Consider the following 15,754-nt stretch of genomic DNA (forward strand, 5'->3'; position numbering starts at 1 on the left):
AGCATGATTTAAAAGGTCATGTGAAACTCTTAAATCTTTAAAGGTAAAGAAAAACATGCAACAATATATATTTTATAGCAAAATGACTTGCATTAATATTATAAATAATTGTACTATCCAATGTGGTTAAATATTTCTGGTTCTCTCCATCTACATCTAATATTCATCTTTACGTCCCTCATACTCCTCCATCTATCCCACTCAAATATACCCTATGAACTTCACAAATTTAAACCCCACCCCTTACGTTTACTGTGTGAATGGTTTTACGTGATCACGAAATATTTCATAATCAAGACATTGTTTTGCTTGAGCTGACAAAAGTAACAACATTGCATTTACTGTCTAGTACTGAGATAGACTAGACATGTAAAAGTGCTGGGAAAGTTGTTTCATTACTTGATGAGCAGGTGGTTACCTGTTCTAGCATTCGTGGCATTTTACTTGCAAAAGAACTGACAGTTTGTTGCATGTAAACACTAACCCATGCTAGCCGATTTATCTTGGGTATCAACATAAACTGATATTTGCTGATTTTTATTGGTCATTTGGAATTTGTATGCATGTACATGTCACTGCTTTCGATTAAATCCGTTTGTGACACAATAATCGATTAGCACACGAATGTACAACCAAGGACATCATAGTTTCCAGTGTCTCCGTGATAGCAACTCACTAAGTTCATGTTGCGCCTGCACATCTTGTGTTCATCTGTTTACATATTATCCATCTTATCAGTAAGTTTGGTTACTTTGGTAATTATGGCACGTTTCAATCCACTATACATGAAGTCTCTGGGTATCTACAATTGTAACATAATACCACCCATTTACTTGACCATGTCATACGGCAACAACAAATGCCATCATTTCCAAGAATATTGACTTTCACTTTTTAATCTGGTCAAATTGTGTATATAAATTTGTTTCATCACCGTGTTCTTTCTAAGTCTAGTACTTGAATCAGATCTTTAACGTCGCAGCTGAGATGTAAAACATGACCTTTCAAGCTATAACCATCATATAAAATAAACCTGCAAGATTCAGTCGTAAACACTTTTCTTGATTTGTTACACCCTTTAATTTGGTCATGCAAAAACCACTACCTAAATTATTCCCTATGTATTTCTCTTCCAAAACGGTTACATCAATCATCTAATTCTGGTACAAATATCATTTGGTTATAAGATTAAACAAATTAACATTTATATCTCATATAATTCATTTGATGTATGTAACAAGATGAGCCAGTTGGAATGCGATTAGAACATAACGGCTTTAAGAACGCATCGACAATAAGATGTTTGTTTATATATAATTAAGGATAGAAACCGGTTACACCAAACTCGTGCGAATCAATTCCAAAACTGGATTTGTACCAATGGTCCTCACTGAATTAACTAACTGATAAAACGAAAAATAATACGGTTCTAACAGGAACGAATTGTACAAATGCAAAGTAACAAATTAAACGCGAAAAGAAATTAATCACTCAAATAGTGATAGGTGAATTTAAAAAATAATAAGATTTCAATCAAATGGTAATATCGGTTTGATATAAAAAATGACAAGTTGTCACTCAATAGTGATAGAAGATGTCATAAATTGGTACATATCTTGAGGCGTCCAATTCACAACCACAGGGTATATACCACCCAGATTTAGCACCACGGCTGAAACAGCACCTTCAGTGTTGTGTAAACATAGTAAATATAAAGCATATCTCTGGCACTATCGCTCTATCACTATCACTCCTTCAGGCAATCACCCCTTTCAACTAAATCCGTGTGATAACTGTCATACGGTAATGTATAGCATGCGATGACATACGCGACTCAGGTGACAACCGTATGAAGTTATCATAAAAACCAGGTTCATAATTTAACATATTCGACATGAATTGTACAGAACTTGAAGCAAAAAACTCTCAGCCCTTAATTCATGGAACATTAATGTGAAATACAATACTTCTGTCTAGTTATATGCTGGTGAACTTGAAAACAGACTAATGCATTTATTAACATTACATTATATGACACAAGCCGTAACAACCTAAAATCCATTAAAAAAAAATATTAGAATAAAACAGTTATATCCTATAATGCAGATTGAAAAATACAATCTTACAATTCACATATTTCTACAGCTGGATTTATTGCGCCGTGAAGTTGACCGCTCTCTGACAAGATTTTACAAAATGTGAAGTGAGCCTATACGTACAATGGCTGTGTTGCAATGCACTGCATTTGCACTCAATGTACACCGGTTTTCCCATTGTAAGCACCTTGCTCGTACAACATGGAATGAACCGAACTCACTACATCCAAATATTGTACGATATAGATAAACTACCCTCACATAATGATGTACACATAAACTAAACACGAGTGCAATTAAATCCAAATATGCTTAAAAAGTAAATATACACAATTCCGTGACAATGTTTAATTGGGTAAGGTGAATTATCCAACTGAAATCACTTGATTGGGTCGCTGGCTAAAGGTAAAGTGCCGTACTGATTAGAGTAGTGATTCTTAAGTCCATTTATCAAAGATAAATACCGTTATCATTTATATATGAAACGGTTTTTGATGTGTACATACTTTTATCCAATATTTCCCTGGAGTTGTTTTCTACAAACATGTAAGTCTATGTTATTTCGATCTTTAATATGTGAATTTATTTCAGCGTAATTACATATCAACCTGGACTCTTTTACTCAATCTTTACGCTTCTGATATTTAATATTGTTTATTTCAACTTCCCTTACATCCTCTTCTCCGTGTTATCTACATTTTCCAACTGTTGATACAATGGTTGTTGTGTCTCCATTAAAGGACGCATCATGATTATGTTTTTACTTTAACATATGGGTATAAACCCTTCACAAATCAACTGAACTATTTATATACAAACATAATTGGTCACACACTTGGATAGTTAATTTAGCACGTGTATCACTAGCTTCTCTGTCTTTCAATATAATATGAAATAGCTTAAATGTAGTAATCACGTTTCCGTCGAATCTTTAGTTGTAATTATATTTAATCTGGATTAAAGTTTTGTAGATCATCTAGCAGTAATAATACACTACTTTATTTTCAGAACTTCTTCGATGTAGCTTTTATCAACTACATATGTTGCTGTGTTTTGATTATATTTTCTTAGCGAAGTTATGTCGTACAGTCCTTATCACAATTCATGTTTAATATTTTAGTTTTTATTTATGATGTTTTTAACAATTGTTGCCTTCTTTAGTTTCATGATCTCTACAAGTTACGTCACTATCGAATACACTGTTTACCTCCTTTGTCAAGTTATAAAAAATTTATTCTTCCAAGGTTCATATTTATCATGCTGATATTGATATATTCCATTATGCATGTTAATGGCAACATATGTTCTGATGGTACCCAAATATTAAATGAATCACTGCACATCTTTCATGAAAATGAACCATTTTGTATTAGACCAATGGTCTTCATAATATATTCTGTATTCTATATGTCTGTCTTATTGTCTCGCACAAACAGCTCTTGCTAATAAAGCATATACATTTGTTTGTCCCATCAAGTCGCCGACTTTTCAAACTAAAAGATTATCTATTTTGCACATTGATTGATGTTTGTCTTAGAGATCGTGCATTCCTAATTGTATTATACGTATCATGATTGGTACGCTATTTCAGCCATTTAGAATAGTATATCTATGTCTAGTGAAACGTAGGCTTGACAGGATGTCTGTAGGTATCACGAAGCCATATATATGCAAATACAACTAAATATCAATATTAAATCAGGTATCAATGAAAATATATAACACTGTTACCGATATAAACATGTTGCCTGTTTTGATTTCATTTGACGGTACGTACAAACATGTCTGCAATCAGAATGTCCTACTTCTGGCAATAGTTAGTATTAGTCATACCATTTGGAAATCAATTGATATTAGTCAGCAGTGGTCATTGTGAATTTTACACATCCAATACAATTCCGTAAGTTGTGTCTATGCATCTAAGTATTGTCGATATCAAATTAATTATTTTTACTGGATTAGAAAGCAAACCTGACTGGCACATGTATCGCCCCTGCTGCAGCTGCTAAAACTCCAAAACAAATGTCCACATGTCAGGTTTAAGTATACTATCCGCAAACCACACAGTATTTTGCATAATGTATAAGACATTATTCAATCATTTTTGCCTTGCTTAATGATATTATAGAGCAGTGCAAATGAATTGTAGCCAATTATTTAAATATTCTTTATTTAGTACTGTCGGTTTGCTTGATTCGTATTCTTTACGCTTGCCTCTGACAAAGTCCGCTTGAACAACCTGCGCGCTTAACCTTAAGAGTGTTTTAGATGTATATTCATACATATAGCAGCTTTGTATCAGTTCTGGTCATGGAAACGCAGTTGGAGTCTAATTTAACCTTCCTTTTGTACTTTTCAAGAAACATTGCACCTTTTTAATATTAACCAGGTGAGGTATAAGCACGTATATAATATTAATATTCCAATATAAATGTTAGTACAAAGAGAGTGGGGAAAGAATATATGCTGTGCATGCGAGATTAAATTGTGAAACTATAAATAATATTTAGCAAAACATTAAAATAAAATCATATTGCATTTTACGTAGTCTTTCTCTAAAAATACGTTTCTTCTAATAACGCTGTGCAAAGCATTGTAGATGAGGCAAGTAATGGTTTTCACTTTGTATCAATTTCAGAGGAATGCTGCTGTCCGTAACTGTATGAAATAATGAAAGATGAATTCACATTTGCATATACATCCAACTTGTAGTTGCACCAATGCCCCTATTCAGATTTCGACCTCTCCTGTGGCCTAGATGTTAGAGCGTCCGTTTCGAATGCGGGTCTTGGGTTTGACTTATAAAAATGGTACTTTACAGATGCCTATTTTGGTGCTCAGCATTAAGAGGTTACTTTTAGGACTGGTCGGCTTGGTGTCAGGAGAATGTGACTGGTTGGGACATCATGCTACATGTCTGGAGCATGATGATCCAGTGCTAGACATTGTTGTAAAGTGTAACACGGCAGACATCGTAACGAAATGACTGAACAATTGTTAAAGCTACGTTAAACTTCCAAATCACACACACACACTTATTCAGAGTTCCATGTCAGATAATCAAGCTATATATACTTACACAATAAGGTCCAAACCTATCTTATATTTACTTCAAATCATTGATAGTAATAAATGATAGTCGAAATTAAAAATGAACTCTCATATTTCACATTCGATCTTAAAGTAGGAAATAGAACAACACAAGCCCCATTTCACAAGAAAAAAAAATTAATCAGGACAAATTCATAACGGCATTTCCAATTCAAGTTAGATTATATCAATAGAATATTACGTGAGTGTCCAATCTGGATTTGCTCTATCATCATAACAAGAGGTGAAAAGAGCGCAATGTCCACGATTGATTTGCATCACCTTCCTCTCTTGACCGTATATCAACGTCTCCTAGTTCATTTTTCATAAGCTATATGATTTGCCTCTACATGGATTTACAGTCTTTTTGTTCTGACCACGTCCTTCTTTTCCTCGGACTCCTGACTTCAGACTATCCCGTCTCACTCCCAGAAAGCTGTTCTATATTTCTGTTCTCTTTCAGAACTTGCGCGTCCTAGCACTAAAACCTGTCTTTCTTTTTATACTGATTTGGAAGGCTGTCCCTTTGAAGTTTACACTAACATGGGAGAGATGAACGAAAAAGGTCTAAGTGACCCTTCTCAAAAACTTTGCTGGTTTAAATGGGATAGATTTGAAATGATCAATGCATTCAACTTTAGAGTTCACTGCAATTAAAAAATTCGACACTACACGTAGACCCCTCTTTAATAGTACAAAATGGGGTGTGGCTATTTGAAAGTTGTATTTCGAGTTATTGTTTACATGTCCTGAAGTGACCCCTTTATCTCAGAATTAATTAGTCTGCTCACACAATCTGCTCCTACATTGGTGCTTCCTTTAATGTAACGCAGTTGAACTTGATATTGATGGAGAAGAAATACTGTCCATCTCATTACAACGTCCATTTATCAGTATAGCTTGGGCCAAATACACAAGTTGTTGGTGGTTAGTTTCCAGAATAAACTTTTGTCCATTCAGATAGCTCTAAAAGTTAAAGATCACAAAGATAAATGCTAGGCATTCCCTTTCGGTAAAAGAATAATTACGCTCTGCTGGCGACAGCTTCCTTCTTCCATAAGCGACCGGAAATAAGCTCATGTAGGGAAACTGCACCACGAACCCTGTCAGAAGCGTCGGTACGTAAGACAATGTTCTTTGTCACGTCCAGTAGTCTCACTACGGCGTCTGACGTCAAACAATCCTTCAACGTCTGACATACTCTCTCACAAGCGCCTGTCCAAATTACATTCGTCAGGGCCTTCTTCCTTGTCAAGTCAGTCAACGGATTACCAATAGCGCTGAAGTTTGCGACATACTAACGATAAGAACCTGCAAGTCCTGAAAAATATCACACTTCTGTTTTAGGCAGGCGGCGAAACGAAGTTGGTCGACTTCAGTACTGTCTTGTGTTAATATATCTTCACTGAGTGTGTGTTCTGTTCTAGATAAGGCAGTCGCCGAAATCCTATGTGACATGTAGATGGTCGTGCAGTAATTCCTGTCTGTCTAAGTCATTCCAGAACTTTTCTCAGTAATACCACGTGTTCTTCCCAAGAAGGTGTCGCCAATAACAAATTGTCCATGGAATTTGAAACTCCGGTCGCTCTTCAAGGTTCTAGCAGTTTCCTCGTCATTCCGGGGACAATGCTGGATACATTCTGGACCCCGAACGGCATGATTGTCCATTGGCATGCCCCATCTGGTGTTGCAAAAGCACGTTTCGGACGGTCCTCCTAGCGAAATGGAATTTGCAAATGTCCCTTGGATAAGTCTATTTTAGAGAGATAGTTGGCGTTGGTTATTCCGGCAAATATGGACTCAGGATCCGGTAACATTTCGACCTGAAGTTATGTGATGCTGTTTAATTTCATATAGTCGACACAAAAGCGATGATCATCATTCTTCTTCTGGATCAAAACATCCGGTGAACTATATGAAGATTCGGCTAGTTCAATGACCCCTAAGTCAAGCATAGTTCTACTTTCGTCCCGTACAGTTTGTAAATTCGCCTGAGGTAGTGGATAGGGTTTTAGTTTCACAGGCGTTTCATCCATCAGCTTCAAACTGAACTCTTCCAAATCCATAACTCCTGGTCTTTCTGTCATGACACTGGAACAGTCGTGGAGTATCTTCTCCAACTATTCACCTTGTTTTGACGTTAATGTTACGGCAAGGACATCTTTGACGTAGGATTCAACCCTCGTCAAAAGACAACTAGGAAGTACTTCTGAGACTCCTCTGTTGTTGTTGTGTCCTTCAGTCACAACTGTAGTAAACACGAACTCAGTGGGTGTCTCCTTTTTCATGATAGCGTTTAAGAACGTTAACGTAGTACAACTTATCTTTATCTCCTACCCGGACATAGTAGTTCTGTCCTCCCTTTTTTCCGTTTAAACAAATGGTCCCCTCCAGGATAGGTGCAGCTTATTATGTTCCAATGGGAACAACAACAACAGTTTGTCACCCAGTTTAAACTTCCGTTCCTTCGACTTCTTGTCGTAGTGCTTGGATTGACGTCCCCTTGCGTCACAGATATCATTCTGGGCCAAATTGCAAACTTCCTCCAGTTTGTTACGGAGATCAACAACATACTGATACTTTGTTCGTACTTCCTCAGATGCCTTTTCACCTGTTTCAAGACAGCCCTGGGTTCTCTCACTGTCCTCCCATAAACTAATTCGAAAGGTGGAAATCCTAAACTAGCTTGAGGTACTTCGCTGTGCGCGAAAAGTATCGCGTTTATGTATCAATTCCAGTCCTTGGGTCGACCCCCGTACAACTTCTTCAGAGCTTGTTTCAACGTCCCAGTGAAACGCTCTACTGGACCATTGTTATGCGCGTGATTCGAGGTAGTAGTCAGGTACCTACTGGAAAGTAACCGGTTCACTTCTTCCATGACCTGGCTTACAAGCTGCGTCACTTGGTCGATTATAATCTTTTCAGGTACACCAACTCTGGACCAAATTCTTAACAAAGCCTCAGCCACCGTCACTGAATCAATGTTTATCAACGCAACGGCCACCAGGTATCGGGTAGCGTAATCGACAACACATAGGGTTTACCACTTTCCGACGCAGGCTTTATCAGACCTATCAAGTTAGTCACCACCCTCGAGAAAGGTTCATCAATCAGAGGGGTGGCTAGATGTGACAGGGGCCACATTGAAGTCTTAGGTGACATCAGCTGACACTTGTCACACGACAGACAAAACGTCCTTACATCCCCATACACAACTGGCCAGTATAACATCCTCACTAACATATATCTCGTCTTTTCTACGCCCATGTGACTCCCAAGTAGACTCTCATGTGATAGCCTAAGCACTTCTTCTCACCTTGATCAAGGTACAATCATTTGCTTATACCTCTCGTAACCCTTCCGGGCGTAACGATACAAGATACCTCTTGTCATCACGAACTCTTCCTTATCGTCAGGCAAGTTCCGCACGGACTCCTCATTTGTATACCCACGTATCCTGTTAAGGGTACAAGTTTCCGTTCAAGTCTCCTTAATTCACCAGGTGGAAAATTGACTATGGGCGAAGTGGAGGATTTACAGCGGCGATCCTGATCTTCGCTTCATTGACCTCGTCACTATGGATACCATGTGTACAGGTGTTCACATCATATGATTAGGCTGTGGCAACACGTACCAACATGCTAGAATCATGTCGTGAGACAATCCTGACACGCAAGCTCCTTGAATTCATCCTTTCTCATACGGCGAATCAAGGTTAATACAGACAACCGGGAGAGGATCTTTAGTCATATTAACAAATTGGACTTCCACTGTCTCACCTGTATAATCTGCATATAAGGCTGGATCACTACATCCGGTATCATACAACACGATAGCCTTCTATCTATTTACCCTAGCTGTTGCTTTATTAGACCATTCTACTGGCTTACACCTTCTATCGTCAGTGCCTGATATCATTGCATTTATCGTTTACTGTAGTCTTTGAGAATATGGCTAGATTTATTTCAGCCGTAGCATACAACTCCAGCTTTCTCAGAAGGGGTACCCTCACCTACCCTTCGGTCTATCCTGGCCCAGGGAGCTGATCACGGCTGGGATTATCAGCCATTGGTTTCCCACAATTTCGACCATTCCGAGGATTAGTTGTCAAACCGTTAGCTATTCTAAGCCAGTGGTTGTTAGACGGGAGTGTGCACTCTCATATCGCTCAGCCATAACACTGATATCTTCTAAGGTAGCGAAATCACGCTTAGCTGAAAATACAATCACGTTTTTCCGATACGTACTGAGGAAATTTTCTTTCAAGATCTCCTGCCGTATGCCGTCATAAGTGAGTTCGATGTCTGTCATTTTAATCAATTTATCAAAAAGCACGCGTAATCGAGTATGAAATTGCCCGTGTGTCTCCGTTGTTCGTTTAGACGACTGTCTGAAAAGTTTACGAAAACTTTCAGACGACAGCTCTTAGTGCCTTAACTGCACTTTCATGAGAGCGTCATAATCATCGATTTCCGTCGGTGCCATATCATGATATTTATCATTGGCAGCCCCCTGGAAAAATGCAGAGTTATTATTGGCCCACTGGTCTTTAGGATATATGATTAATAAGGATTAAAGCTAACTTTTTCAAACTGAATAAAAACGTTAACGAATATTTCGTTTCTGTCGTTAAACATTTGCATTGTTATCTGGACGATGCGTTCATCCTCTGATCGTTTGCTTGTGGGTCCTGAATTGTCATCCAGTCCTTCACCCCTCCTAGATTCCGCTTCGATCCTTAGTGTCTCAATGTGTAACATATGTTATATCTCCCTGGCACTTTCTTCGGCCTGCAATCTGGCTAACTCGATTCTTTCTCTATCCTAGGCTTGTCTGATTCTTTGCCTTTCTGCCGCCTGTTGTTCTCTGTATTGTCTGAGACTCCACTCTACAAATTCCGTCAAGACCTAATTCGTCTTTACCAATATATTTAAACTTTTTGGCCAATTGTCTCTCACTTGCCATTCTAGTTTACACGAATGTATCACCAATCAGTTTACTTATCGTAATTTTCTACTAACTCTTACTGCCTTACAAAGAACAGCTCCCTTAAAAATACCTATCCGTATTCTAATCCAATAAAGTTTTACCCTACGGACTTACTTAAATTACTATAATGCAAGCTAACAGTGTTTCTCAGTATAATATTCTGAATTTCGCTCCAAATTCAGCTTGCTGGCACCAACAATATGCAATTACTCCCTCTGGACTTATTCAGCTTTTTCTTCTCGCAAGAATAACTAAAGACAATATTTCTTTCAGAATTACTTTAAGTCAGACAACGACCACGCTATCAAAACAGTTCTGGTACGGAACCTTATTTCTTCCAATGTCATAGCATGCATTAAAGAAATATCAAACAATGGCATGCGCTAACTACATAATGCATATATATTAACTCGATTCACTCTCGAAATTCCTTGTTTAAATAATAACCAAATATATCACTGCTATGGTACTCTAACTTCTATCCAATACCCTTCTCAGCCTTTGTCACTCACACCGTACAAAATGATCCCGGAAGAGCCCTCACTTTGTATCATCGCCCTCTTAGTAAGAAGGAGGGTTAATAGGATTTGGCTGGCGGTATATAGAGGATGACCTCCCTCGACATTATAGCCCAGCGGGAGTGAAGGAATATACTTTGAACAGCAAACTGAGCGAGAATACTGGAAAGAAATAAAACAATACGAGTCCCCTTTGACAAGAAAAAGAAACAAATCTAATCAGAACAAATTAATAAAGGCAATTCCAATTCAAGGTAGATTATATCAATATAATTCAACAGGAGTGTCCAATTAGGATTTACTTCAACATCATAACGACAGGTGAAAAGAGCGCAATGTCAACGATTGATTTGTATCACCTTTCTCTCGTGACCGTATATCAACGTCTCCATGTTCATCTTACCTAAGCTCTATGCTTTGCATCTTTATGGAATTCCCGGTCCTTTTGTTCTGACCTCGTCTTTCTTTATCTCGGTCTTCAGACTGTCCGGTCTCTCTCCCAGAAAGCTGTCCTTTATTGCTGTTCTCTTTCTGAACTTGTGCGTCCTACTACTAAAGCCTGTCTTCTTTTTAGAAGACGGCCACATGGTCCCTTTCTTGTTTAACGAGGAAAACAGTATTCTCTTCAGGCCACCCCCGGAGTCAAGACTCCCTACCTCTTTCAGGAAGTTTCAGACTAAAGAATTTCGATTAAGGTCGTCAATTTAATGTCTGATTGCTTCTAACGTGTACGCCTTAATTTAGTCTGCCCAGTTGTAAGCAGTAGTCTCTAATTTTTCCCCAAAACATAATTCATTTCATCAGGGTTAGACAGCTCGGAATCTGTGAACGACGATGCGTAACAAATTCTGTTTGAAAAAAATGATAAGTGTACATCGTTTCCTATTAAGCGGTTGTTGTTTTTAGCATAGATGTATACTTTGTAAGGACCGTGTTAGGATACCCCAGTGAATTTCACTGATTGGAATGCTGCCCCTTTGAAGTTTAAATTGACATGGGGGATATGAACGAAGAAAGGTCGAAGTTATCCTTTACAAAGACTTTTATGACTTAAATGCGACAGGATTGTAATGCTCAATGCATTCAACTTTAAAGTTAACTGCAATTCAAAATTCGACAATTCACACTGTTCATACGTATAATGTATGTAATTAATTATGAGAATGGAAATTATATCTGTCATTGACAGTAAATCTCTTCTTTATACGCCAAAAAGAACACTTTTCTTATAGTTGACTATACCCATATATCCATTGCTGTATACTGTGAGGTACAAAGGTGCGTAGAAGGCCAACCAACTTAAATTATATTGTGAAGAGTCTTCTTTCCTGCACATACGTACAATATCTGCAAATTGATTATGAGACGGGAAACTATCTCTATCATTGGCTCATAACATTTCTCCATAACAAGACAAAATAAACATCGTAAATAAAGTTCTAGTTATTTATTTTATGTGGTACTATTTGAGGTACACAGTTGCGTAGAAAGCCCAGGACATTACAGTATATTGGTAAAAAGCCAATATTTTTACTTCGATCAGTATTTATTGCATTACTTTTATATTATTTTCAGGGCACAAGTACCCACCAAAGTCGAAAATGCAACTAGAAAGAAAATCAAGGCATTCTTGAAGTATATCTCGAAAAAAGAAAAATACAATATTTTATTTTCATTTATATATAGGTTTTCTCGATCTCTAGCTCTGTATGACTGCCCTTTTATCTGTATGTCTTTCTCCGTCCCTCTATCGTTCTGTCTATATCTCTTCCTATGTCTATCTGTGTCTTTTCTCCTCTGTCTCTATCTCAACAAAATGATTCTTGATTCCATTATCATCAAGCATCACACGTTTGTGAAAACACTCCAAATTTGGTTGAAATCACAAAATTCTAGCCCTATAAAATAGTTCTCGCTCTGGAGTACCATACCTTAAGAAGATCAGATATCTCATTCGTAAGTTGTCCACAAGAACTTCCGGCATGATACATGCATAGTCAAAATTGGAAACAAATATTATACGTATCACACAACATGAGAACTTATTTTCTCTTTTTGTGTCAGACGTACTCGATACCCATCACAAGATTATAAAAAAATAAACATAACCTGCAATACATATATATATATATATATATATATATATATATATATATATATATATATATATATATATATATATACTGGCTGTTGAGGTCCCATAGTTAGTTTGCTCTATCAGTTTTTGAAAATATTGCTATAATCTCCTACGATTATATTTTGATTGTTTATATATTGGTGATTCAGTATAGATGCAGTCAAAGAAGAAAAAAGTAAAGCAGCTAAACCAAAACTGAAGGAATTAATGAAGATTACTGAGGAAAAAGAAAAGTATAATCTTTCTCTCTCTATATATATACCCTCTCTGTCTCTATCTATCTCTCTCTTTATATATATATATATATATATATATATATATATATATATATATATATATATATATATATATATATATATATATATAAATTATAAAATAAACAACACCAACACGTAAAAAGCGGATAAGTCTAGCACCATAGTAATTATGAATAAGGAGGATTATATTAAAGAAGTGGAAAGACAATTAAATGATGAAGAATATTACACAAAACTTTCCTATATTCCTTCTGAAGATACGAAAGAAAAAATAAGCCAATGTATTAATTTATTCTCTGTACACAACTGTTCTATATATGATGAACTAGATATCTTCCCAAATAAAATACGCACACCTCAGTTTTATATTTTACCAAAAATACATAAAGCTGTTGATAAGTCACTACCTTTAGGATATCCAGGTGGACCCATTATTTCTACATACAACTCAGTTACAAATAATATATCGCAATATATTGATCACATTTTACAACCACTAATGAAATCACTACCTTCATACGTCAAAGATACTTTTGATTTCATTACCAAATTGAAATCTTTACCGAAACTAACGGAAAATTCATTCCTTGTTACACTTGATGTGGTTTCACTCTACACGAATATACCACACAATGATGGTGTCGAAGCGTGTAAATATTATCTGGAAGATAACGAATTTACATATAAACTATCCAAAGAACATATTTGTGATTTGATAAAACTTGTGCTCGAAAATAACTTTTTTCAATTTGGTAATACAAACTATCTCCAAAAAATGGGAACAGCAATGGGTAGTCCTATGGCACCTGCTTATGCATCTTTATTTATGGGAAAATTAGAAAATGATTTTCTAAATAAATGCCTCTTAAAACCGGATGTATGGTTAAGGTTTTTAGACGATATCTTTATGATTTGGAGTTATTCATTAGAAGACCTTTATTACTTTATAGATAGTTTAAACAAATTACATCCAACAATAAAATTTACATTCAATGTCTCTAAAACTAAAGTTTCATTCTTGGACGTTGATGTCATGAAAAATGAAAATAATGAAATTACTACCATGGTTCATGTTAAAAACACGAATATTCATCAATATGTTGAATATTCTTCATGCCATCCTAAATCATGTAAAAATGGGATACCATATAGTCAAGCAAAAAGATACAGAAGAATTATTTCGGATGATGCTGTTTTTAAATCATCTTTGACAGAGTTAGGTCAGCATTTTTTTAAATAGAAATTACCCTATTGACATCATTAATACTGCTTTCCAAAAGGTATCTTCTCTTACACAGCTTGAATCTTTACAATATAAAATAAAAAATAGAAATGAAGATATCATTCCTTTTGTTATTGAATATAATCCAAGTTTGCCTAATATAGGTAAGATTATCAATAAATATTGGGATTTATTAAACTTATCATGTAAAGCAAGTGTTAAATCGCTACATGAAAGCAAACCCACACTTGCTTATAAAAGGACTAAAAATCTGAAAGATTTCCTAACTAATTCCAAATTAGAAAAACCATCATATAAAATAGGATCATCAACTAAATGTAATAGACCTAGATGTTCACACTGTTCATTTATTAATGAAAATACTTCTTTCTATAGTAATAATACGAAAGAAATTTTTAATATGCGTTGTGACATTAATTGTGCAACATCAAATGTTATTTATTTGATAACGTGCAAAAAATGTGGCATCCAATATGTTGGACAAACCAGTCAACAAATATCTAAACGTATGAACCAACATAGATCAGATATAAAAAATTATATCGATCAATCATTTTCATCTCATGTTGCCGCACATTTTAACAAAAATTCCCATACATTGCAAGATTTCTCCTTCCAACCTATTGTTAAAGCTGATTCTGAAATGGAACGTCTACTAAAGGAAACCTATTGGATTCACCGTCTTAATACGGTATATCCAAAAGGTCTAAATTCAAAAACACTATATGACATTTAGTAATTTTTTATTAATTTTTAATTTTTTTTTTTTTTTTTTTTTTTTTTTTATTTTTTTTCTGAATTATGTCCCCTGTTTACAATTAGATATGAATATTTCATATTATTTTACTTTGCAGAAAATCTTAATTGGTAAAAGTATAATCTAATAACATAAAAATATGTTTACTAGTTCTTTAAAAATGAAATTGAATTTGTAATTAATTATCAATATAACATGATTAATTATTTATAAAATACTTGATAGTAACCGTAATGCACACCATATTTGTATTATATTTTTATTAAATAAATTGAGTTCTGATAACCACTTTCACAGCTATAAAGATTATACTAGTGTATATGTTGATTACATTTATCTTTGTATTTTTTTTTTTTTTTTTGTTTGCTTTTTTTGTGTAATTTATTTTCTTTTCTTCTAATAAGCGTGTATTATACATAATACTAATGTTACTAAAACTGTTTATCTCTATTTGTTAATAAATGGTATATATATATATATATAGATGGGCATATAGATTTCAATAGTCCTTTTGATATTTTTTATCATCAAGTCTGTTCAATAGTTATATCTTTCTACTGCAAATATGCTTGAATGTGTTGCACATGTGTTTTATATTCTAATTTGATTAGTAGAATGCATGCTGCATACTTAGCACTCTCAATTTGATTTAAGTTTTTTATCTTCT

The 15,754-nt window shown here is 35.4% G+C and overlaps 1 protein-coding gene across 1 annotated transcript in view; it reads left to right on the top strand.

The window, feature by feature from the left end:
• The first annotated feature begins 2,589 nt into the window (after positions 1 to 2,589).
• The window catches only part of LOC149770185 (uncharacterized), a 43,270-nt gene continuing 30,105 nt past the window's right edge, over positions 2,590 to 15,754 (top strand). The window contains exons 1-3 of the mRNA XM_089949267.1: positions 2,590 to 2,642; positions 12,269 to 12,328; positions 12,980 to 13,063. Coding sequence (XP_089805393.1) covers positions 2,641 to 2,642; positions 12,269 to 12,328; positions 12,980 to 13,063 — 146 coding nt within the window. The 5' untranslated portion in view covers positions 2,590 to 2,640. The remainder of the gene's footprint in view (positions 2,643 to 12,268; positions 12,329 to 12,979; positions 13,064 to 15,754) is intronic.

This window comes from Sinohyriopsis cumingii, unplaced genomic scaffold (assembly GCF_028554795.1).
Source record: "Sinohyriopsis cumingii isolate HCF-2022 unplaced genomic scaffold, ASM2855479v2 utg002522l, whole genome shotgun sequence".
NCBI classification, from domain to species: Eukaryota; Metazoa; Mollusca; class Bivalvia; order Unionida; family Unionidae; genus Sinohyriopsis; species Sinohyriopsis cumingii.